General features: G+C 39.6%; 1 protein-coding gene across 1 annotated transcript in view; it reads right to left on the minus strand.

The window, feature by feature from the left end:
* Positions 1-26,567, minus strand: part of Abca13 (ATP binding cassette subfamily A member 13) — a 436,683-nt gene that overhangs the window by 226,678 nt on the left and 183,438 nt on the right. The window contains exon 36 of the mRNA XM_028891010.2: positions 269-406. Coding sequence (XP_028746843.1) covers positions 269-406 — 138 coding nt within the window. The remainder of the gene's footprint in view (positions 1-268; positions 407-26,567) is intronic.

A 26,567-nucleotide genomic window follows, 5' to 3' on the forward strand; every position in this document is an offset into this window, starting at 1 on the left:
ACTTTAGCAGACTGTAATATATGTACAAATACAGACAATACGTGGAGAGGAACACCGTAAATAACAGACGATTGGACCATTCCCAGGTCCCAAGGCTTACACAGACACTACCACAGCATTGCAGCTTAGCCCCGTAGCTATTTAAGAACCCAGAGCAACCCAAACAGGGGAATCTTAGAATCTTACAAAACGATAAATGCCCATACAGAAGTGAAAAATCAAAACTGACCAGAGGAAAATGTACTCAGTAGAGCTTCTTGTTACCCACCTTTGTTGCCAAAGTCCTCGTTGAAGAAGAATAGACCAGAGCTCAGAGAGCGGCGCCGCTTCTCCATCAAACCACACACACTTTTCCAATAGGATGCAGTGAAGGGGAAATACCACCGTTTCCCTAAGCCAAAAGTTCCTAAGAAAGTAAGACACAGTTAAAATGAGAATAATTATTTTTCCATGTACGTGAACATTCTGAAGTTCATAATTGTAACTAATCCGAATGAAATGTCACTCTCCACTAATAAATTTCAATATGCACCACATACATACGCCAATCATATAATAAGATAGCATGTCCCCTTTTGAGGAGACCCCTAAATATCTCCTTGGTTCAGGCTAGAGCTATCTGCTAGCTTCCCTCAAATCTACTTTCCCCAAGTGACCCAGAGCTGTACTCAGAAAACTTGAAGAAAGGCTGGGTGCCCCACCGGGAAAGCCCCGTTTGCCCCCACCAGACTCCTGAGAAGCTATCGCTCTTCTTTGACCTGTATTTGTAGCTTACAAGAGTTACTAGATAACAGAAACATGAAGTCAGTGCCTGAGAAGTTTTTCAGGGAGAACTTCTACCAAGAAGGATAATTTGTAACTCTAGCAATTCCATATGAAATATACCCTTGTTCCTTAAACATTCTCCAGCCTCTTCTCAGCCCATTTAGCATTCACTTTGCCCTTGTTCCATGCAGAAAGAAATGAAAGGGTCTCTAACTATTACCACGTCCAAATCTCCTGTAGTGCACACACATCATTCTAGCATAAATGTGATTGGGGAAAATTAACTGAAAGCCTAAACTCTATCAGTAACTCGAATAAAACAACCCACAGGAAGAGACTTCAGTACTTTAACCATCCAGCAGAATGCTTACATACTATAACCAGAACACTTACCAAGTTGGTCGCATACTCAAAGGAGGGTGAAGGGCTATGACAAGGTCTGGTATCGGTTCCTGCTTTTGTGTTTACTTCTGTCCCCCCTTGTGGAAACCCTAATCCCTAGCACATCGGGATGTATGTGATTTTGGAAGGCAGCCTTTAAAGGAAGTAGTTACAGAAAAATGAGTCAAAGGGTGAGTCCTTTTTTTATTTGCTTTTTCCTTGGTAGAAGAATTTTAATAATAAATATTTTTAAAAGAGAGAAACAGAAAAATCACCATTGTGTAGACTTTCTATATTTTTATTTCTGAAAATGTTTTTAGTTAAAATAGAATTAGAATACCTCCCTTCTCTCCCTCCAGCCCTTCCCAGCTATCCTGCCTCCAGACCCTCCCAGCTATCCTGCCTCCAGCCCCTCCCAGCTCCCCTCTCAAGCTGACAGCCACTTTTTCTTTGACTATTTTACATTTAGTGATTAAATATAAATATAGATATGTGTGTATGAAAATATATATAAATAGAACCTGCTGGTTCCATTTCTATTGTTTGTGTGTATGTAGTTTCAAGGCTGACATCTTTTCTTCAGACAATAAGGAGGTTGATCCCTTGAGGAGGCTAATTCTCCTTCTTCCAACAGTCATTGGTTTCTTATAGTTCTTTGTCTGGGGGACCCCTCTTCCAGGTTAACATGTCCACTGATACTGTCACTGTCCCAGTTAATGCAATCATTTCTAGAACAGACTGGCTCACAACATCTGACTCTTAACAATCCCTCTGCTCTGCGTCTGTGATGTTCCATGATTCACAGACGCAAGAGCTGTGATGTAGGTATAGTTGTTGGGGCTGGGCTCCCCGTGATATGTTGATCTCTTCATTTTGCCCAGTTGTGGTCTTCTGTGGTGTTCTTCATTTGCTGTAAAGAGAATCTTCGTTGGTGAGGGGAGGTATCTTCACTTCTCTGTGGGTATAGTTGTTTAGCAATGCTCATTCACAATAGTTGGGAAATGGGAACAATCTAAACGTCCTTCAACAGATGAATGGGTAAGTAAAGTATTGTGTATGTACACAATGGAATACTATTTGGCTAGAAAGAAAAATGAGATCACAAAATTTTCAGGTAAATGGACAGACCTGGAAAAGATCATATTGAGTGAGGTACTAAGACCCAAAAAGACAAATGCTGCACATTCTCATTCATCTGTGGTTCCTAGCTCCAAACCCTCAGATGTGAGTATGTAACCTGGGGTAACCACGTAAACCAGGACAGCATAAAGGACAAGTGTGAGGGCTACTGGGAGGAGAATAGCAAGGGCTTGCCTAGCAACACAGTTGATGGCTCCAGATGCTATGCAGTGGCTGGCTCCTACTCTCACCTTACCTGTCTATGTGAAAGCATAATACATGTATACCAGCAAGAAGATCTTGGGGTATCCTTTCACACAAGTTCCCTTGCCTCAAACAAAAGGAGGAAGCGATCTCATCTTTGGATCCCAGCTTAATTACAAATTATTCAATAAGCTTCATCACACACAAGCACGAACAATGCATTTTTGGAAACAAAAGAGATAACAAGCAAGCAAACAAATACAATGGGAAATTATTCTGCATTTGCCAGCTGCTGCCCCCAATCTCCCATCTTCTCATGAAGTGGCAGTGTCCCACTGAGGGGCTTCTGAAGTACACATGTTCCGCCAACCCAGGAAACAATGGGAATGGGACAAGTAGCAGGATTCAGATGCTTAAAGCACTTCTAGGTTTTGAATTAGTGATTAAAGTTCTAGATGGCAAAAACAACATGGAGCTGAAAACACTCTCTGAGTGTAAACAGTCACCATTCTATTGTTTATAACAGGAAATAACTGAAGTTAGGCTTTCGAAGTTGAAAAAATTAGCAAAGACTTTTATTTAGTGATATGCTGAATAACCATTCATATTTTTAAAGATGTGACTAGATGACATTATTTCTTTTGAAACAGAGGGAAATGTATAAATGTAATATGAACCCAGTGATGTGCAGAAAGGTATCTGAAACAGAATGGAAATTATATTACTATTTCTAGTTGATAATGTTGGAAACAAATGGATATTTTTCCTGCTCCTTCAAAAAAATTGTAAGAATGTTCCAATGATTTTACAATCAAAACAGGCCTGTGTGATAAATTACAGCTCACATCCTCAGAATCAGCAGGAAGGAAGGAACAGCTCCTCCATGCACACTAGAGGTGAACCCAGCTGCAACTGCCTGTTCCAAGGGAGCAACAGAACATCTTCACACATTAGGAGTATCAAAAACAAAGCCAAAAAGCAATCAAAAGCTCAAATCCACTTCAATTAAAGTACCTGTTACAGAGACATCTTCATGCAATGGCTTTCAAAGTGATGGTCATGATGCATACACGCATGGTTGAATGCACAAGAATGCATCTATATACATAGTCATGCACACTTACAACAGTCTCTTCCCTGTAGGACTAGCTCATGGGAGACACTGTTGAGAATGGATAAGGCATGCTTCCTGGGGAGGAAAAGGAGGGACTTGAGACTCTTCCCAGGGACATAGTGTCAGCAGGCCAGCCCAAGAATGAACAGAGCACATGAGGATGCAGCTACATGCAAGGACCCTGAAGTCACCTGAATCCATAGTATCCTGTTTCTTGTTTAAGCTCTTCCCCAGTTTCATCTTCCTGTTCCAAATAGATGCCTGTCATATCAATGAACTCTCCCTCTGCTGGCTCAAGGCCACACAAATTGGATCAGACCCAGTCTCCCGTCCTTATGGTTTGTGTACTAGTGAATATGACAAGTTCCACAGAGAAAAACTTAGCCCAAGCCAGCATTTCAGTTTCAAGGTCTCTATAGATACACATCAGACAGATGCAGGCAGAGAGAAATGTCTGAGAAAGCAAAGGCAGAAGAGGACAAAGAAGGATGGCTAGAGGTGACAAATACAAATACCAGATGCCCAGCTGGATTTGAATTTCAGACAAGCAGCACATGATGTTTTATTACATCACCCAAACATCTGTGGTTATCTAAAATTTGAATTTAGATTGGTCCCCTTATTTTATCTGGGTATCAGACACTGCTACCCATACTAGTGAGGTTGAAACAGAAAGCCAGGTACTAATAAATATTGGGGAAAGTCAAGGTCATCTGACTTTGATAGAGTCAAACTATTCAGGACATGGAAGCCTTTCCTGTAGCATTCTGAAGTCAGGGGAAACTCTCCGTATGGGAAGGTTGGGTCCATCTGCTCTGTTTTTAAAAACTATAACTGAAGTCCACACAAAACATAGGTAGAAGTTGGAGAAGAAGTAGAGACATAAGAAGGAAGGAGTTAACGTGATCAAATGGTCCTGAGCGGGAATGAGACCCAAGCTAGGATGATGGCTTCAGGAACAGTAAGAAGGGACAAAAAAAATGAGAAGATGTTCAGTTAGAACAAATGAATTTGAAGATAAATTGAATCTTAAAGGTCGACTCTCTAAGCCATCACAGGCATAATCAGCACAGCCTTTTGAAATCCTCTCGGAGAATCGATTCATCTCACTAAAGCTAGAAGCTGCCCAAGCCACATGAGGGTGACCCCGTCTCTGCTCAGGTCAGGGCTGTGCTTTCCCTTAGAGACCTGAATTTCATGTGCATACTCTCTAAGTACTTGCACACTACTCACATTGCCAAGTGTTATTGGGCACAATGTGTGGGAAAGTCTTGGTGTACGCAACGCTAACTTCTCTAAGGGTACCAACCATTGGCTTATGGAGAAAGAGAAACTAATTAGCATCATCTACCCCTCCCCTTGGACTAATTTCCCTTGTCACTATAAGGGAAAGTGTCAGTGAAAAGGGCAGATAGAGTCAAATGTAACTGGGAGGATATTAAGAAGAGTTTGTGAAATGATAACTCTGAGAGAGGACAGATGCCATTTGTGAGCTCTCAAACAGAGAGCTTGGCCTCTGACATAGGGCCCTGAAGCCTAGGAATTTATCTGAGGCCCTTCCACAGGGAATCAGAAGGCTTTGCATCACACTTATGGATTGCTATATAGCAAAGAAAATAAAAGAGAAAGCATTTCTTTAGAGCTTGGTATGAGTATATTTATGTGTAGGGGTGTGAGTATGATGATAGACAGACAGACAGACAGACAGACAGACAGACTGAGACAGAGAGAGAAGAAGTCCATAAGAACTTTCTCTACACAGAATACTTTCAAACTGTGAATTCAAATATATTGATATTCTCTTTGGGGTATATTTATCATCATTATTCATATACATTATTATTTTATATGGTGAACAATGGCCATTAAAAAGATACCTTCCTATTAACAGTTCCCAGAGACATCAGCACAGTATACTAACCAGGGCCACTGAGGGAGAGCAGGGATGGTCCAGAGACTGACGGAACAAGAGGAAAGTGTGAACATGTACCTGAACATGCTTTTCAACGAACAGAAACAAGAAAGGGCATGTATGTTTAGAATTGATTAGCCTGTATAATTCCATTGGACTGGGGGTCAGTGAATCTCTAGTTTTCTAATACTTGCAGAGCTAAGGAAATGATAGGACCTGAGTGTGTGTTGTTTCCATCCACACCACTGTGCCATCATTGTCAACATGGGAGTCTTAACTACTATTCCATTACTACGGTGATATGCCATAACCACGAGCAATTTATAGGAGAACAGCATTTATGTTAGCTTTCAGTGTTTTATGTTAGAAGAGATATAGTTTATTGTGGAGGGGAAGGCATGGTAGCAAGAGTGTGAAGGCACTATGGACATCAGGAATCAGAGAAATCACATTTTGCCTATACACAGTAACCAGAGAGAGCAAACAGAAGCGGGGTAGGCTAAACTCATCCCAGTGACGTACTTTACCCAGCAAGGCTCCACCTCCGAAGGCTTCCATAATCTTCCCAAACTGCACCACCAACAAACTGGGGATGAGCTGTTCTCATACATGAGCCCGTGGGGAACCATTCTCATTTACATTGCACCAGTGGACCTTGTGGCAGGCAAAGTGCTGGGCCCATGGGGGAACACACCAATCATCCACACACAAAATCTTAAAAAAGAAAGTTTATAAAACCTCCTGCATTGCAGTGACTGATATAAAAGCTCCCTATTATTTTTCAGTCTTACTCATATGCTCTCTAGAATACCTCCCCACTCAGTGTCCCTGCAATTCAGGTATCTTACATCACTGTTTCTGTGTCTAATCTAACCCATCCTTTATCCTATCACCCATTAGAAATAAATTTTCAATAAGCCTAAGACTCTGGACCCTGCCTGAAGCTACTATTGTAGGGTGGACTTCCAAGGTTAAGAGGGCAGTTTCTTCTACCTGCCACATTTATTAAAAATCACTTGCCACTTATCCTTCATATTGCAATTAAAATAGTGCCTTAATTTTATTTAGCTACACAGTTAGGCTTTCTTATATGTTTATTTCATTTCAATAGAGAAGGGGGTAACAGAAAATATTTATCTTGAAAGAAGTTACTAGGTCTGAGAACTCCTAGAAAGTATGCACTTACCAATCTACATATCTAAAAACCTTCAGTATTTTCTGACAATTTTCCTCTGGTTATTATTGGCAGACTTTGTCAAAGTTGAAAATAAGTACCTTATATACTTAAAGGACATATAAGCTGTCAGTTCTAATTTTTCATCTAAGTTTTGAAAATAGAAGAATTGGCAATTTCATGACATGTAGAGAAAAGAATCATTTTTTGCCTTTGTCTTTCCCAAAGAAAACAAAAGACTTTTATTTTCAATATTGTGCTCTAAAGATTTCGGTGCTGTGATTCTGCTCTGAAATAAACTACCCATATGCCTTCACACCTAGCTAAAGGATGAAATGGTAATACAACTGCAAAGAGCTCACTGTTTGAATTCCCTAAATGCAATATAGAGATATGATCTTGCAATTCAAAGGTGGCTTATCTATGTTCTCACAGTTGCTTCCCTTTGGAGGAAGGAGAATCCAGTCTAGTTAGGACTTGTGACCCATCCATGGTCACAGAACACCTGTATAGCCACACAAAAGAAAAGGTAAAAACATTCCCTGGAACAGGCACTTTGGCATGTTGAAGAGAGACTTAGAAAGCATATCACTGTCTCATCAGATAAGGTAAGATAATAACAGGTACTAAGATGTCTCAAAGCTCCTGTATGTCAGGGGTAGGAGCTGCAGTATGGGCGTGTGGAGTTGTGTGCTGATGTCTTACCCCTCACCTAACAGGAAGTGGTGGAATGAGGACCCTGAAAAAATGAAGAGCAGAGGCTGATGAAAAAGAGCCAGAGATGCTGGCTGGATGTAGTAAGTTCCAGATGCCAGGTACCATGGCACAGCACAAACCAGAAAGCCAATGAAATTCCAAATGCAAATGAGCTTTGGCATTTCCATCTGTCCATCCTTAAAGAAGGTGATTCTGAGCCCCAAGCTGACCTCCTTTAGATTTTAGGGGAGAAAATATTCTCTGCAATTACCAAAATATGATGTTCCCCTGACTCAGTGCCAATTTCTCAGGTTCATCCCCACCAACACTAGTCTTTTCCAAGCCTAGTGGACCCCTTCATAAATGCAGCCATATTTTCTCTTTCTTCTCAAAGGGGTCTTATGTGTGGACACTGTCGCAATATCAACCATCTGCCTCAAGGCTGGAACTTTTTAAATTGCAATGAAGTATACACCATGTTTGTGCACATAGTTCATGCTCACACCACCATCTGCTTTAAGTCCATCTCCAGATCTTTACTCTCGTGGCTCCTGGAAGTATTCTGTCCTTATACATTGGCCTCAAGCACAGTCACATTTATTTGGCTGGTTTATTTCATTCAAAGCCTGTGCCGGTGTCAGAATTACCTTGTTCTGGCTAAACAACGATCCCTTCTACAAACATACCACAGTTTCTAGATTCATTCATTTACCGTTAAGTCCTAGGACTGCTTCTGTCCTTCAGCCCCTGTGAATAGCATTAGATGACTAGAAATGTACAAATATCTGTTGTAGGCGTTGCCTTTACTTCTTTTAAAGGTCAGTCTTGAGTGATTCCTGCTGTTGCAAGAAATCCCTTATAGTGGAATCATTTCTGTTTCCTTTCCCTACTACCACCCAAAAAAGATATTTTCAGCCTCTCCCATGTCACTCAGGTCTCATTCTCCAGAATTCTCTAGAAAGCCTGTGACCACACTCGACTACCTGCCCTGACCCTATTCTTGGGTATCTCCTTCCAAGCACCACCTTTGTAAAATTTGTACTTTCTGTGTCTAGATGGTGATCACTGATGTCTAGAAATGCCAGAGGTAGAAAGATTTAGAAATATGAAAATCTCATACCAACGTACTCACAGTCCAAATAAAAAGGGTCATATTCATCTGCAAGCTCAGGCCACACATGGATCTTCAGAAATGGGAAGCAAGCCTGGGGAGTGAGAAAGGATGTGGACCCCACATAGGAGGAGGAAAGAGGGGCAACTCCAGAGAGTACTGGGTCCTGACACTCCTTTCTCCTGGGTGGAGGGCTGAGCAAACACTTTCAATTCAGAGATGACATCTTCAGATATGGGGGTGGGAGTAGAGAGTTTATTTCCAGTGGAGCTCATCTGATAATCTGGGTTACTGCAAGGAGCAACATTCTCACTTTTTAGAACGGTTTTAAATTAAATTTATTCATTTGTGGTATGCATATGTTTTGTGGTATGCATATGTTTTGTGGTATGCATATGTTTTGTGGTATGCATATGTTTTGTGGTATGCATATGTTTTGTGGTATGCATATGTTTTGTGGTATGCATATGTTTTGCCCACATGTGGTGGGCAGAGGAGCACTTGTGAGATTCCATTCCTTTCTTCTGCCATGTAGGTTCAGGAGTTCAAATTCAGGCCGCCATACTGAGCAGAACCTTTACCCAGCAAGCCACCTTGCTGGCCTCTCATTCTTTTTAAAGAAGATACCTATTTAGTATTACATTAAACCAAAAATCTTTTTTTTTTACAATGAAACAAGTGATCACCAAAAAGAAAGGACAACTTACAAAATAGGAAAAGAAATGTTTGCAAACCACACATCTCAAAACACATAAGGTACTCCTACAACTGAATACTCAGAAAGAAAATGACCCAATTCTCTTCAAGACCAATTGTCCTGAATAGACATTTCTTCTAATAAGATATACTTATAGCCAATGTGTTCATATAAGGTGTTCAACATTACTAATCAAGGAAAGGCAAATTAAAATCACAATATCATCTCACTCTCACTCATATGACCATTGTGAGAAGGAAAAGGGAAAAGATGAAACTATTAGTGAGGGTGTAGATAGAGGAAACCCTTGCACACCTTTGCTATCAATGTAAAATTATGATACCATAATAAGTTACAAAATGGAGATTCATCAAAAAACAAACACAGAACTGTTGCATGACCCAGTAGTTTGCATGTGTCTACACAAAGGGATTGAAATCAATTTGTTGAAAAGACATATGCACATCTCTGTTGGTGACTTCTCAAATGTCCAAGACATAAAGTCAATGTAACTCTCCTTTCATAATGAATAAAGGAACAATGAATTCTTTCAAATATAAAACAGAATATTATTCAACCTTGAAAAACATATCCTGTCATTCAGGACAAGAGGAATAGACCTGGAGGATGACATTATATCCAGGAAACTCCAACTCAGAAAGACAATGCTACATGAGACCACCTGTAGGAGAAATCCAAAATAGTCAGACACAAAGGGCTCCCGGGGATAGCGGCTGGCCAGCAGCTATTTTGTGAGGGGATCAACAGATATTGACCAAACTAACACCAAGTTCCTGCTATGTGAGATGAATAAGAGTTCCAGCTGAACTGTAGGACATTGTCCCTGCAGTAATGCACACTTAGAAATTTGCTATTACCTAATATCATGCTAATTAACTCCCAAAGTGTATCTTGATCCATGATAGACAGTTGTGTGCCCCACACCAGATACTTCCATTTACTTTTTTCCTTTACTAAATCATTTTACATTTTGAAAGCACTGCATAGTCAATTTGTATAGCTACTACAAATTGGTACTGTATAGTGGTAGTTAATTCGGCATTGACACCATTTTTTTCCCTTTCAACTTATATATCCCTATACTGAATTTCATCATTTTTATTGCATTTGTTTGCCAGAGGAGAAAAAAGCCATATTCTTTATATTTGAAACCAAATGCTTTTGTGTGATATCACACCTTTGCATAAGTTTATTAAAGATACATCTTGGGGGCTTTGTTTTTCATGTTTATTAATTTTTTACTTTTAAGATTATAATATAATTCCAACATTTCTCCATTCCCCTTCCTCCTTCCAAACCCTCCCATATGTTCCTTCTCACTCTCCTCTTTTTTCACTAGTTTTTATTTCACACACACACACACACACACACACACACACACACACACACACACATACACATACATACATACATGCACACACTAAGATAACATGTTCTAGGTGTTTGGTGTAAGATTGTAGCTCCTAATATCATTTATTTTTTGATACAGGGTCTTTCTACATTGTCCTGACTGTCCTTGAACTCACTATGTAGACCAGGCTGGCCTTGAACTCACAAAGATCTTCCTGTCTTTGCCCCCTCAGTATTGGGATTAAAGTATTACAAATATTTTTTGTTTTCTAACAAATGATATGTTGGCATTTCTGTTGAGATATGTCTTTTTGATTTTTAACTTTAGAAAATTAACTTTCAGGCCGGGCGGTGGTGGCGCACACCTTTAATCCCAGCACTTGGGAGGCAGAGCCAGGCGGATCTCTGTGAGTTCGAGGCCAGCCTGGGCTACCAAGTGAGCTCCAGGAAAGGCGCAAAGCTACACAGAGAAACCCTGTCTCGAAAAACCAAAAAAAAAAAAAAAAAAAAAAAAAAAAAAAAAAAAATTAACTTTCATATAGAGCTATGAAACTTTTATAAGCTTATATATTTGCCTATAATTTTATTTGTATAGTTTGAAATATTTATTTAAATCTTTATATATTGAGGTCTCTTGATTTTTTAATGTTTTTGTTATTTATTTATGACTTTGACATCCTGTTAAGAAAGACCTTCCTTGTTTCTAAAATCATACATTTCCTATGACTTCATTATTATTAGTGGTTTGTTTTTTGTTTTTTGTTTTTTGCTTTTTTGTAGTGATGAAAATCAAATCCAGAGTTTTGTACATTCTGGATAAGTTCTCTGCCATTGTGCTATATTGCAACTCTCCCCTCTACTTTAATACTATTCATTTCTAATAAGTTTAAGAGTGGGAGTTTAATATTTTTTCTCTGTAGTAAAATTAATAACTGAGGAGAGCAAACTGTATACACTTGGGTGGGTTACTTAGATTTCTGGTCTGTTCCCATGTCCATCTAACTCCCATCCCTACATTGTTGAGGAGAAAATCCAGGGTCTTGAGCATGCTAGGTGAGCACTCTACCACTGAACGGCACTCCTCTACCCCAACTATTCCATCTTTTTTTTTAAATGTTATTTATAATTTATAGTATATGTATATGTATGTGCATGTGCATGCATGTATTCATGAATGAATGTATGTAAGAGTGTGTGTGTGTGTTTAAGCATCTCTCTGTCTCTCTGGGTGTCTCTTTTTCTCTCTCTGTCTTTGTCTCTTTCTGTTTCTATCTTTCCCTGTCTCTTTCTCCCTCTGTGTGAGTGTGGGTGTGGTGGGGGTGTATGTGTGTGTGTGTGTGTATGTATGAAAGTGAAGTTCCTATGAAAGCCATAAAAAAACATCAGATATCCCAGAAGCTGGAGATACAGCTGGTTGTGAGCTTCACAACATGGGTGCTAAGACAAACTTCAATCTTCTGTAAGTGGAGGACATGTTCTTAATCACTGAATCATCTCTCTGGTCCCTCAATTACTCAACCTAGTTTATATAAGTATTGCACTATTTTAATTCTGATCAACGCACAGAAAGATTTTGCATAATTATCAGCCTCTATCATTTCCCATTATTATTTAACAATTTTGATTTTGTTGTAAATTTATATTTTTAGATATCTTTCAGAAACATTCAATTGAACACAAATTACTACTTTGGGAACTTTCTATTTAAATGATTTATGTACATTTCACCATATTAAATTAACATAATGCTCATATGAAAAGTCACAGAATTTGAAACTATAAAATCTGTACATTTATTTGCAGAAAAATCAACATTACTTGTAATAATGAGTGTTCCTGTTCAATAACACAGCCTCCTTTTTCATTTACTGAAGACTAAGTGAGGCTCACCTACATTTTTTATTTTTATGTGATATGCATTATCACATCAGATTCAAAGTGAGGTGCTTTGTCTTATGGCTTAGAGAGTGAAACTCTTCACTGCTCAGCTCTGTTTTCACTACTGTTGTGTAGCAATGCTCCTGAATTTTGCATATCTGTAACCATTCATTTTTTTTCAATTGACTCTCATGCACAAACTAGAAATAATCATGGGTTTATGCCCTCCTCTTGCTATCTCTATTTTCTTGTGGTTTTACACCTTTCCTTGTGCACAGAGCATGCATCTCAACATTCAGCATCCTGTCTCCTACACACACTTCATCTTGCCTCTGAGAGCTATAGAGCTGGCCCTGGGCACTAAAGACATAATGGTGTTGGCTGTCCTCATCTTCCTTCTGCATTGAAAACACAGCGGACACAGAGGTGGAGCCAAGGACCTGGCCCTCTGCCAACATGGGCAACTAGAAAGTTCTAGGTCCTTCTGAACAGCCTTTTGCCTATACCTTGGTCCCTCTTCTCTCGCCTGCTCTTCAGCCAGCTACCCTTTTCTACCTGGCTCCATAGCAGCCCAGATTCCTGGAAGAGTAGTCATAGTCGCCAGTACTTAGCATGTGGGGACACTACTCATCTTGGAAACTAACAACTATGATAACAGTAACAAGACTAAAGCCGACCTTCTCTGCCAGTAACAGCTACTATCCCACTACATGAGAAGTTCAACACCATTACACCAAGGCATGTAGAGGTGAGACATAGCCAACATGGCCCCTCTGTGTCTCTCTGTCTCTCTTCATCTCTTTGTCTCTTGCTGTCTCTGTCTCTTTGTCTCTGTCTTTTTCTTTGTCTCTGTCTCTCTGTCTCCCTCTATCTCTCTGCCTCTCTGTCTCTCTGTCTGTCTCTCTCTGTCTCTCTGTCTGTCTCTGTCTGTCTCTCTCTGTCTCTCTCTCTTTCTCACACACACACACACACACACACACACACACACACACACACACACACACAAAGTCTTTCTTTTTCCTGAAGCTTTTTCTACAATGAGGTCCCTCCCTCAGAATGCGTAGAGCCTAGTGATACTGACTACTCTGGCATGATTAATCTTGATTCTACACTAGACTACCGACTTGTATATTTTATTCCATTAGAATTCAGTCAAAGAAACACATTTCAGTGAGAATTAGGGGGATACACCTACTAAATAGCTTCCTTGGTCTATTACAATATAGATCCATACTGTCCATGGTGTGCTGGTTGACACAAGCCTAGACATCTGAGGATAGGGAACCACAATTGAGGAAATGCACTCATAAGATTGGCCTATGGGCACACCTATGGTGCATTTTCTTAATTACTGATTGACATTGTAGGGCTCTTGCCCATTGTGGATAGTGCTGCCCAGAGGCAGATGGTACTGGGTGATCTAAGAAAGCATGCTGAGCAAGCCATGAGCAAAAAGTTTTAAGCAATCTTCTGTGGCCTTTGCTTTTCAGCTCCTGCTTCCAGGCTCCTGCCTTGTTTGAGTATCTGCCCTGACTTAGGTTATCACCTAAGGATAGACTGAGGTATAGAACTGTAAGCTAAAGTAAGCTCCTCCTGCTCTCAGTTGCTTTTGATTATGGTATTTGACCACAGCAATAGAAACCTTCACTGAGACGAAACTTTGTACCATGGTATGGGGTATTGCTATGACAGATCTGATTGTGGTTTTTTTGGAGGATTGTGGTAGCATTTGAACTTTGAGCTGGAAAAGCAATATGTGCTCAGATCTCCATGAGCTGTTCTGTGGGAAACGAAGATAATGCTGAGTGCAGTGGAGATGATGGAAGCCTGGCTTGTGAAGTCTCAAAAGGAAATAATAAAGATAATATCAGGGCCATTCATGTGATTTTTTTTTTTTTGAGTTAAGAATCTGTGGTTCTGGTCAGCTGAGCCTGAAGAATTGTCATAATTAACAAGAGACCAGCACCACTGATGTGAAACTTTTGTTTTCCTGGGAAAATTATTTGATGATGGTTAACTAGAGATGAGAAATTGGTGGTGATTAAGAAGAGATCAGCATCACTCACTGTGTCTCCCAGATCTGATCGCCCACACCAAAGCCCAACTCTGCAGCAAAACACCCATGGCAGCCTTTCCCCATGTCCTGCTCCAGTTCCTGTGAACTCTACAAATCTTCTCCCCTTCTAACCTCCCTCCCTTAACTTGTTGCTTTGTCCCAGACCCAACCCTAGCAGACACCCCTGCTAACCCAAGGGCTGCTCCTCCCAGAGCAACAAGTAGACCGAAGAAAAACCCACACCTCTCTTACTGCTCTGAGATCCAATCCCCCAACTCTCATCCCTAGCTCTGTAGCTGGATATCTTGTGGTCTTCCTTTCCTCTCTGATCCCATGCCCAAGAGATCACAAAGACCTACACCTCCTCCAACCTTCCTTCTTCCAATTCATTCCAGGATTCCCAGCCTCCAACACCACCAGGCATTTCCTGCGAACACACCAGCTGAGCAAGCCAGGAAAACATTTAACAGCCATCACATGTTCCTAAAATCCAGGGAGAAAACAGGAAGCAAAGAGAAAAAAAATACAGAAATCAGCACCTAGACCTATAAAACCTATTTAAACCCAGATTCCTAGATGCCAGCATAAAGGAACAATCAATAACAGCTAAGGCAATATGTCTCCACCAGAGTTCAGCTATCCTATCACAGCAGGCCTTGAATATACCAACATAGCTGAAGCACAAGAAAAAGACCTTAAAACCAACTATATGAATATGATAGAGATCCTTAAATAGGAAATTATTAAATCTCTTAAAGAAAGTCAGGAAAATACAAACAAAATTTGGAAAAAATAAAAAGTTTTGCCAGCAGAATACAAGAGACAGAAGAGAGAATCTCAGGTGCTGAAGACACTATAAAAGAAATGGATATACCAGTGAAAGAAAATGTTAAATCTAAAAAACTCCTGACACAAATCATCCAGAAAATCTGGGACACTATGAAAAGACCAAACCTATGAATAATAGGAATAGAGGAAGGAGAAGAATCCCAACTCAGAGGCCCAAAAAATATCTTCAACAAAACCATAGAAGAAAATTTTCCTAATCTAAAGAAGGAGATGCCTATAAAGGTACAAGAAGCGCACAGAACACCAAAAAGATTGGAACAGAGGGAAAGTTCTTTTGCCACATAATGATTCAAACATTAAATGCACAAAACAAATAAAGAATATTAAAAGCTGCAAGAGAAAAAGATCAAGTAACATATAAAGGCAGACCTATTAGAATTACCTCTGATTTCTGAATGATTTCACCTGTCTTTCTTTATAAAAGCCAGAAGGGTGTGGACAAATGTGCTTCAGATTCTAAGAGACCACAGATGCCAGCCCTGATTACTATACCTACCAAAACTTTCGAACGCCATAGATGGAGAAAAAATATTCCAAGATAAAGTCAAATTTAAACAATATCTATCTAAAAATCCAGCCATATAGAAGATGCTAGAAGGAAAATTCCAAAACAAAGAGGTTAACTGCACTCATAAAAACACAGAAAATAAATAATCTCACACTAGCAAATCTAAAGGAAGGGAAACACACACACACACACACACACACACACACACACACACACACACACACATACACACACCTCAACACCAAAACCAACACCACCATCATCAACAACAAAATAACAAGAATCAACAATCATTGGTCACTGATATCTCTCAATACCAGCGGTCAAAATTCCATAATAAAAAAACATAGATTAAAAGAATAGACATGAAAATAGGATCCATCCTTCTGATGCAACCAAGAAACACAGCTCAACATCAAGAATACACATTAACTCAGGAAAACGGGTTGGAAAAAGACATTCCAAGTAAATGAACCTAAGAAGCAAACTGGGGTAGCCCATTTTAATACCCAACAAAATAGACTTCAAACCAAAATTAATCAAAAGAGATAGGGAAGGACATTTTGTATTCATCAAAGAAATCAAAGGAAAAATCCACCAAGATAACATTTCAATTCTTAACATCTATGACTTAAAAACAAGGGCACACCAGTTTGTAAAATAAACATTACTGCAGCTTAAGTCACATCTTGACTTTCACACACTGATAGTGGGAGACTTAATGACACCACTTTCACCAATGGACAGGTCATCCAGACAAAAATTAAATTGAGAAATACTGGAGTTAAGAGATGTTATAAATCAAATGGACCTAACAGATATTTACAGAACATTTCACCCAAACACAAAAGAATACACCTTCTTCTATGCACCTCATGGAACTTTCTCCAAAATTAACCACATATTCAGACACAAAGCAAGGCTCAACAGATACAAGAAAATTAAAATAAATCCCTACAACCTTTCAAACCACCACAGATTAAAGCTAGATATCAACAACAGAACCAACATAAAGCTTACAAATTCATAAAAACAGAAAAAATCTCTATTGAATGAAAACTGCATCAAGTCAGATATAAAGAAAGAAATTAAACACTTTCTAGAACTCACTGAAAATGAATACACATAATATCCAAACATATGGGACCTGATGAAATAGCACTAAGTGCCTAAATAAAAAAATTGAAGAGTTCCCATACTAGTCACTTAGCCTGCCTGAAAGAAAAAAGTGAAGTAATGACACCTGAGAGTAGATAGCAAAAAATAATCAAAATGAGTGCTGAAGTAAATAAAATAGAAACAAAGAGAACAATACAAAGACTCAATGAAACAAAAAGTTGGTTCCTTGAAAAAATCAACATGATAGACAAGCCCTTATCTAAAGTAACTAAAAGGCATAGCAAGAATATCCAATTAACAAAATCAGAAATGAAAGGGGGAACATAAAACACACCAAGAAAATCCAGAGAATCATAAGGACATACTTTAAAACCCTGTATTCCACTAAAATTAGAAAATCTAAAGAAAAAAAAAATGGACAATTTTCTCCATAGGTACCATTTACCAAAGTTAAAATCAAGATCAGATTTTAAAATTTTAAATAGGTCTGTAACCTCTAGTGAAATAGAAGTAGTCATTAAAAGTCTCCCAAGAGGGAAAAAAAGCTCATGGCCAGATGGTTTTAATGTAGAATTCTACTAGACTTTCAAACAAGAGTTAACTCCAATACTCATCAAATTATTTCACAAAATAAAAACAAAAGGAACATTGCCTAATTCATTTTATCTGGCCACAGTTACCCTAATACCCAAACCACATAAAAACACTACAAAGAAAGAGAATTACAGACAAATTTCTCTTGTAAACATAGATGCAAAAATACTCAATAAAATACTTGCAAACCAAATAAAAGAATACATCAAAAAGATCATTCATCATGACCAAGTATGCTTTATCCAAGATATGCAGGGATGGCTCAATATATGAAAATCAGTAAATGTAATCCACCACATAAGCAAACTGAAAAAAAAAAAACACATTTGATCATCTCATTAGATACAGGAAAAAAACTTTGACAAAATCCAATACCACTTCATGATAAAAGTCCTAGAGAGTGTAAAGGTACAAGAGCTATACATAAACATAATAAAGGTAACTTACAACAAAGCTACAGCCAACATCAAATTAAATGGAGAGAAACTCAAAGCAATTCCACTAAAAACAGGAACAGGAACAGGACAAAGTTGTTCATTCTTTCTATATCCACTCAATATGGTAAAGTTTTAGTTAGAGCAATAAGACGACTAAAGGAGATCAAAGGGACACAAATTAGAAAGGAAGAAGTCAAAGTACCATTATTTACAGATGATAGAATAGTGTACATAAATGATCCTAAAAATGCCACCAGGGAACTCCTACAATTGATAAACACTTTCAGCAAAGTAGCTGGATACAAGATAAACACACACACAAAAAAAAATTAGTAGCTCTCCTATATATAAATGACAAGTGGACTGAAGAAGAAATTAGGGAAACAACACTTTTCACAATAGCCTCAAATAATATATATCTTGGGGTAACTCTAACCAAGCAAGTAAAAGACTTGTATGATTAAAACTTCAAATCTTTGAAGAAGATATCAGAAGACAGAACAATCTCCCATGCTTATGGACCGGTAGGATTAACATAGTAAAGATGGCTGTCCTTCCAAAAGCAATCTACAAATTCAGTGCAATCCCCATCAAAATCCCATCACAATTCTTTACTGACCTTTAAAGGACAATTGTCAACTTCATATGGGAAGACAAAAAACCCAGGATAGTTAAAACAAGCCTGAACTTAACTGCTAAAAGTCTCAACCATTCCTGATTTCAAGATGTACTACAGAGCTATAATAATAAAAACTACATGGTATTGGCATAAAAACAGACATGTTGATCAAAAATCAAATTGAAGTCCCAGACATAAATCTACATACTTATGGATACCTGGTTTTTTATAAAGAAGCCAGAAATATACCCTGAAAAAAAGACAGCATCTTCAACAATGGTGCTGATAAAACTGGATGTCTGTATGTAGAAGAATGATAATATATCCATACTTAGCACCCTGCACAAAATTCAAGTCTGGATGGATCAAAATTCAACATAAAGCCAGATAGACCAAACCTGATAGAAGAAGGAAGTGGGGGATAGCCTTGACAAGGGAGTAGACTTTGTGAACAGAACACCAATAGCATAGGCACTAAGAATGACAATGAATAAATGGTCCTCATGAAACTGAAAAGCTTCTGTAAGGCAAAGGACACCATCATTTGGACAAAGTGGCAGCCTATCACTTTGGGAATGGAAAAAGATTTTTACCAATTCAACATCTGATAAAGGACTAATATCAGAAATATATAAAGAACTTGAGCAACTAGATATCAAAAACTAAATAATCTAAATTAAAAATGAGATACAGACCTAAACAGAGAATTCTCAATAAAAGAAAGTCAAATAGCTGAGAAACACTTAAAGAAATGGTCAACATCCTCAGCTATTAGGGAAATGCAAGTCTAAAATATTTTGAGATTCCATCAAAATCTACTTGTCAGAATGGCTAAGATCAATACCACAAGTGACAACTCATGTTGGTGAATATGTAGAGCAAATGGAACACTCCTCCACTGCTGGTAGGGGGCACAAACTTGTCCAGGCACTATGAAAATCAATATGGCAGTTCCTCAGAAAGTTAGGAATTGATCGACCTCAAGACTCAGCTGTATAATTCCTGGGCATATACCCAAAGGATGCCCCATCCTACCACAAGGACACTTGTTTAACTAAACAGCATTTTTTTTTTTTTTTTTTTTTTTTGGTTTTTCAAGACAGGGTTTCTCTATGTAGCTTTGTGCCTTTCCTGGATTTCACTCTGTAGACCAAGCTGGCCTCAAATTCACAAATATCCACCTGCCTCTGCCTCCCAAGTGCTGGGATTAAAGGTGTGCACCACCACCACCTGGCTTAAACAGCTATTTTTTGAAAATGACATCTTGAAATTTGCAAGTAAATGCATGGAACTAGGGGAAAAAAATCATCCTGAGTGAGGTAACCCAGACTCAGAAAGATAAATATGGTATGTATTCTATTATAAGTGGATATTAGCTGTTAAGTAAATGATAACCAAGCTACAATCAGTAGACACAGGTTAGGTAAAGAGGAAGAATCTATGGGGGGAACGCATGGATCTTCATGGGAGAGGAAAGTAGAATAGAATACATGGGTAGTCTGGGAGGGGGTGGAGATGAGGGTAGGAGATTAGAAGAGGGATGAGGTGAAAGGAAAGAGTATGAGTTGAGATGGCTAGAATTGGGGGGCTCTACAGAGGTGATGTGGAAAACTAGTGCAGGGGAAACTGCCTGTAATCTATGAGGGTAATTTTAATGAGGACTCCTGGTAATGAGGGATATGGAGTCTCATTTGGCCACCATTTATTGCCAGGTAAGGCTTTCCAAGGGCTTTCCAACCCAGCAGGACTGGGTTGCATTCAATTGAGTTGTTGGCCAAGCGGGTCTCATGGAAATCCCCAAATGACCCAGGCTGTTGCTAAGACAAAAGGTTAGTCTCTGCAAACTGACAGCAGGGCCCCACCCAACTCATTGAACATGGTAAAGTGGAGATGGTCCCTATATGGAATCATCACCCCTAAGTTCTAGTGCCTTTGGTGTGGGAACATACTCTATAGGCTACCCAGAAAGAAATGGGGACATCAATCCAGCCATAAAACCTCTGACGTACAATCAGTCCTGCTGGAAAAGTATGCTAAATCTATGGTGACACAGAACTTGTGGGAGTAGCCAATGTCTTATTTGACCTAAGTCCCACTCTACAAGAAGGAACCCATACCTGACACTTTTGGGTAACCAAGAATCAGAGACTAGAGAGACCAGAGACCTAGGGTGAAACCAAATACTATTGGTAAAAACAATCTTAAAATGTATCAATAAAATTACTCTTAATGCTAGTCGGTTAGACACATGTATCAATGACATCTTATCCAGTAGTCTTCAGACAGGCTTCCACCAGCAGCAAATGGAACAGATGCAGAGATGCCAGACATTATATGAAGAGAGCATAAATGGGATGTCTCCATCAAATTCCTCCCTCAGAGCTCACAGGGTATCATGAAAATTTAAGAACCAAAGGGGATGGAAGACACCAGGAGAACAAGGCCCCCTGAGTCAACTAAGCCAAGTGTGTATAAGCTCACAGAGACTACAGCATCAAGCAGAGAGCCAACATGGGTCTGTGCCAGGTCCCTTGTGTGTATATCACATCTTTTAGCTTAGTAATTTTATGGGACTCCTAACTGTGACAATTAGTGTATCTCTGCCTCTTGTGCTTGCTCTTGGGACTCTTTTTCTCCTGTTGGGTTGCTCTGTACAATTTCAATATAATAGCTTTTGCTTCATCTTATTAGTACTTTATTTTGTCAGGTTGTTGGCTGTCACCTCTTAGATGTCTGTTATTTTTTTTAGACAGGTTTTTTCTGTGAAGGTTTTGTGTGTGTGTGTGTGTGTGTGTGTGTGTGTGTGTGTGTGTGTGTGTGTGCGCGCGCGCGCCTGTCCTGGATCTTGCTCTTTAGACCAGGCTGGCCTTGAACTCACAAAGACCCACCTGGTGCTGGGATTAAAGGCATGCACCACCACCGCCCAACTTGCCTGTTCTTTTCTAATCAAAGACAGAAAGGGAGTAGATCTGGAAGGGAGGGGTAGAGAGAAAGTGATAAAAGTAGAGGGAGGAGAAAGAGAAACTAAAATCAGGACATACTGTATGAGGAAAGAATTGTGGTGATTTAAAAGAAAATGGCCCACAAAGGAAGTGGCACTATTAAGAGGTATGGCCTTGTTGGAGGAAGTGTGTCACTGTGGAGGCAGGCTTTGACGTCTCTTTTTCTCAGGCTTCCCTCAGTATAACAATCAGTCGGACTTCCTGTTGCCTCTGAGTCAAGATGTAAGCAACATGTCTGCCTGCATGCCATCATGCTCCCTGCCATGATAATAATGGACTGAATCTCTGAAACTGTGAGCCACCCAGAATTAATGCTTTCTTTGTAAGAGTTGCTGTGGTCATGGTGTCTCTTCACAGCAATAGAGACGCTAACCAATATAGATTTTGGTACCAGAGACTGGGGTATTGCTGTGATAGGCCAGACCATGTGTTTGTTTGGACTTTGGTACTCTGGGTTAGGAAAGCAGTAGAATTGTTTTAAGCACTGTTTAATGGTCCATACTAGTAGGAACATGGAAAACAGGGGTGCTAAGAGTTATTTGAACTGTACAGGGTTCACTCAAGAAGGCTCAGAGAATTTTAGTATGTTGCCTAGAGATTGTTCGTGAGATACTTTGGTGAAGAATGAGGCTGCCTTTTACCCTTGTCCAAAGAGTCTGTCTGAGGCTAGGTGAAGAGTTTTAGACTAATTCTGTTGACAGAGGAAATCTCAAAAGAGCCTAGTATAGACTCTGTTATGTGGTTGTAAGTGGTAACTCTAATGAAGATTTATAATGAAAGGAGCAAGCTGAGCAAGGAAAAATATTTGAGGAGAAAAAGAGCACCAGGAAGTAAAACAGAGCTAAGTCCTGTGTTCTAGGAGATAAACTGATTAATAAATAGAATAAAGGGAGTGGTGACCTCAGGGCAAGATTCCACCCAGCTAAGTTTCCAATGTTGGGAAAAGAAGTTAAGAAAAATTTAGAGCCCAGTGTGGTGGTGCAGGACTTTAATCCCAGCACTGGGAAGGCAGAGGCTGGTGGATCTCTGAATTTGAGGCCAGCCTGGTCTAAAGATCAAGTTCGAGGACAGCCATGCTTAGATAGTAAAAGGAAAACAGAAAGCTGGTGAAGACATAATTAAACATGGGGGCCATGTTCCAGCCCCAGTAAACAGCAGAATTTGGCAGCTTCAGCAATGTGGTTCTGGCTTTAGCATTAAGGATAGAAGAAACTGGTTATAGAAGCTGCCTCTGGGCCTAAAGACAGCTGCTAAAGCTAGGCATTTGTCAGGGGTGTCCCTGACTGGAGGCTTAATAGAGAGGCCATTGTGTGAAGTTGCAGCCTGGATTGCTTTGGAGAACCCAATATGTTAGAGATGCCAGAGTACATAGGATACCTGCTGAGGAAAGCTACTAACAGGGAGTGGAACCAGCCCAAGAGAAAGAAGTGTGTTGTAGTCAACAAAGCTGAATGGAATTGGAGATGGGAAGAGCATTTTTGACATCAGACATGGAGATGCAGAGTTTAGAATTTGCCCAGCTGGTTTTTGGTCTTGCTTGTCCAGTGTTTCCTCATTATGTTCCCTTCCCTGTATTTGGGAATGGTAACATATATCCTGTGCAATTATATATTGAAAGTATGTGATCTGCTTTCTATTTTGATTTTTACATGGGGGATTACAGTTAAGAGATTGTCATGTATCTCAGAAGAGACTTTGGATTTTTAAACATTGTTGAGACTATGGAGAATTTTGAAGTTGGACTGAATGATTTTTTTTGCATTATGTATGGCTATAATCCCTTGGAGGCCAGGGAATGGAATGTGGTGGTTCGAAAGAAAATGGCCCCCAAAGCAAGTGGCACTATTAGGAGGTATGACCTTGTTGGAGGAAGTGTGTCACTGTGGGGGCAGGCTTTGATGTCTCTTTTTCTCAAGCTTCCCTCAGTTTAGCAGTCAGTCAACTTTCTGCTGCCTCTGAGTCAAGATATAACAACTGTCAGCTCCAGCACCACATCTGCCTGCATGCCATCATGTTCCCTGCCATGATGATAATGGACTGAACCTCTGAAACTTTAAGCAAGCCACCCCAAATTAAATGTTTCCTTTGTAAGAGTTGTCCTGGTCATGGTGTCTCTTCATAGCATAGTTAGAAACCCTAACTAAGACAAGAATCTATTTTTGAGTAAAAGGAAAATAAAGAAGAAACCAAAATCATCAAGAACCTTAAAGCTGGGAGTATTTCCTCAGAATCGGCACACAGACTCAATTGTCTAGAGGTCTCCAAGGTTGTACATCATGCTGCCAGCCAAATTTGGTGATTTGAGGCTCCCAGGTGATACTAGTTTTAAAGGCATGAAGGGGTCATGAAGTGCAACTGAGGCTATTGTGGAAGTGGTAGTACAGGTTCAGCAGATCCCCAGAATTTTGGACATCCCAGTACCATGGAATGACCAAAAAGAACAGCCCCACTGCTCATGCGAAATAGAGCCAGCCTGAGCCTATGAGACAAGCTGTGTGTGCTATGGATGGCAGAGCCAGAGAAATGCTGTTGTTATGGCCCTTTGAACCCAGAGGATTGTGGATGGGTCCCAGACATCAAAAATGTAATACTTTACACTTTGGCTTTGCTTTGATTAAATTGTAGCATTGCTTTGCTTCTACCTTCTCGTAGTAAGAAAGTATGTAACTTAGTTTTACTTTTACAGGAGTCCACATGTGAGGGACCTTAGAATTTTAGAGAAACTTTTGTCTCTTAAAGAGACTTTGGACATTTTAAAGAAACTGAACTTTTAAAGTGTTGGGATTTTTTAAGACTATGGAACTTTTAAAACTTGCGATGTTTTATACTGTGATAATGATATTAGCATGGGACCTTGGGGATGAATAAGAAAGGAAAGTATATGGCTAAATAAATCATGTGTTTGTATCTCAAGTTGGCAAGGAGCCAATTGTTCTGGTTGGGTTTTGTCAACTTGACTCAAACCTAGACAGCTGAGAAGAGGGAGCCACAACTGAGAAAATGCATCCGTAAGATTGGCCTATAAGCAGGCCTCTGTTGCATTTTCTTAATTAGTGATTGATGTTGGAGGGCCCTGCTTATTGTGGGTAGTGCCACCTCTAGACCCGTGGCCCTGGGTGCTGCAAGAAAGCAGGCTGAGCCAGCCATAGGGAATAACCAGAATGCAGCATTCCTCCATGGCCTTTGCATCAGCCCCTGCCTCCAGGTTCCTTACCTATTCAAGTTCCTGCCCTGACTTCCCTCAGTGATGGACTGTAATGTACTGTAATGTAGAAGAGTAAACTGAAATAAAAGCTTTCCTCCCTGAGTTGCTTTTGGCTATATTTTCATCACATCAATAAAATCCTTAATGAGGATGTTGGGATTCTTGTACCTCAGGTTTTGACAGTGGAAAAGAAGTCAGAACATTCTTGGTCCTTGAACACATTTGATCTCAGCACTGCTGAGGGTAGCCTCATTTTGCTGGTCATTGTTATTGTGAGGCTCTTTTCTTTGTCCTTGGAGTGCTCTATCCAGACACTTTCTTCTTAGGAGTCATGTGTGTTGTATGATGATCAAGACATCCAGCTTCTCTTCTGGTGACCCTTCTTGATTGCCTTTAGTTCTAGTTGATTTGGGCTCCTCCAAGGAGCAGTGAGTGGCCCTGCACCAACAGAGCCTCAAGATCCATTAGCCTTTTTTTATCTTTATTTCTGTTGATTCTTCCTCCTTCCCTATTGGGTCCCCACTTAAAAAAAAAAAAAAAAAGGATTTCTCTATGTAACTCAGGCTGGCATTGAACCCATGATCTACTGCCTCTGCCTCCTAAATGTTGGAATTCCTGGGCTGTGCTACTATGTCTAGCTTTGTGCATTTCTTTCTTTTAAAAAATAATTTGTATATTTTAGGATTTATTTTTAAGTGTGTGTGTGTGTGTGTGTGTGTGTGTGTGTGTGTGTGTACAAGAGTATGGTGCTGATAGCTGACAGATGCAGGAAAAGGATGATGTCAGGTCCCCTGGAGCTGCAGTCCCAGGTGGTTGTCAGCAGCCCAGCACGAAGTGTTAGGAACTGAACTAGGGTCCTCTGCAAGAGCAACAAGCAGCTGAGCTGTCTTTCCAGCCCCTCTGCTCATTTCTCTGTTCTCATGACTGCATTCTCACTCTATAAAGGAACATCACAGTCCATTACGAGCATCCTTTTATTGCATTACTTGACTTCTTCACTATCCTACTTCTCATCCAGTTTCTTGCCAATTTTGGCCTTCTAGGTTCATTTTATTACTTTCTAATTTCATGCAATCCTACTTTTTCAGAAATAAATTATGTGGTGAGTTGATACCTTATGTCTATTCTTGAGGCCATATTTTTATACCACTGAAAATGTCTTTTCAATGACCTATACTTTATGTGTGCTAGTCATCAAGAATTCCATGAATTCCCTGACTATTAAATAGGTTTTCACAGTAAAAGAAAAAGTGATTTATTTTTCCATCCATCCCTCTGTTTTCATTTGCATGTTTGTAATCTGTATTTATAGTTTTAATTTTAAAAGTTACAAGTCCATTCTTCCGGAAAGTATAGAGCCAGAGTCACAAGAAAATTCAATAAAATATAATACCATCCATGTGTCAATTCTAAAAATGTTTTTCAAAATTACAAAGTAATTTTTTTCCTTTTAGCCTGAACCAAAATGGTAAATGTATGCTTCTGTCTCTCTTGACTCATCAAAGAAATACCCTTGTATTGCCCCTCCCTCCTTGTGACAGGTGTCATCCCCCTGCCTCCAGGTCATTCCTGCCACATTAAAGAAGAAGCATGTTACATTCAGAGAAATCCTTATCTAGGATACTACCTTACCTACAGGCTTGGGTTTGGAAGTGACTCCTAAGTGTCCCTCCTCTAGCCCACTATTCCAACATCTTCTACCATGTCTGCTTTCCTAGACTGCCCTCAGATGAGTTCTTTCCATATACCCTTCCCC

The sequence above is a fragment of the Peromyscus leucopus genome, chromosome 10, assembly GCF_004664715.2.
Source record: "Peromyscus leucopus breed LL Stock chromosome 10, UCI_PerLeu_2.1, whole genome shotgun sequence".
Lineage (NCBI taxonomy): Eukaryota > Metazoa > Chordata > Mammalia > Rodentia > Cricetidae > Peromyscus > Peromyscus leucopus.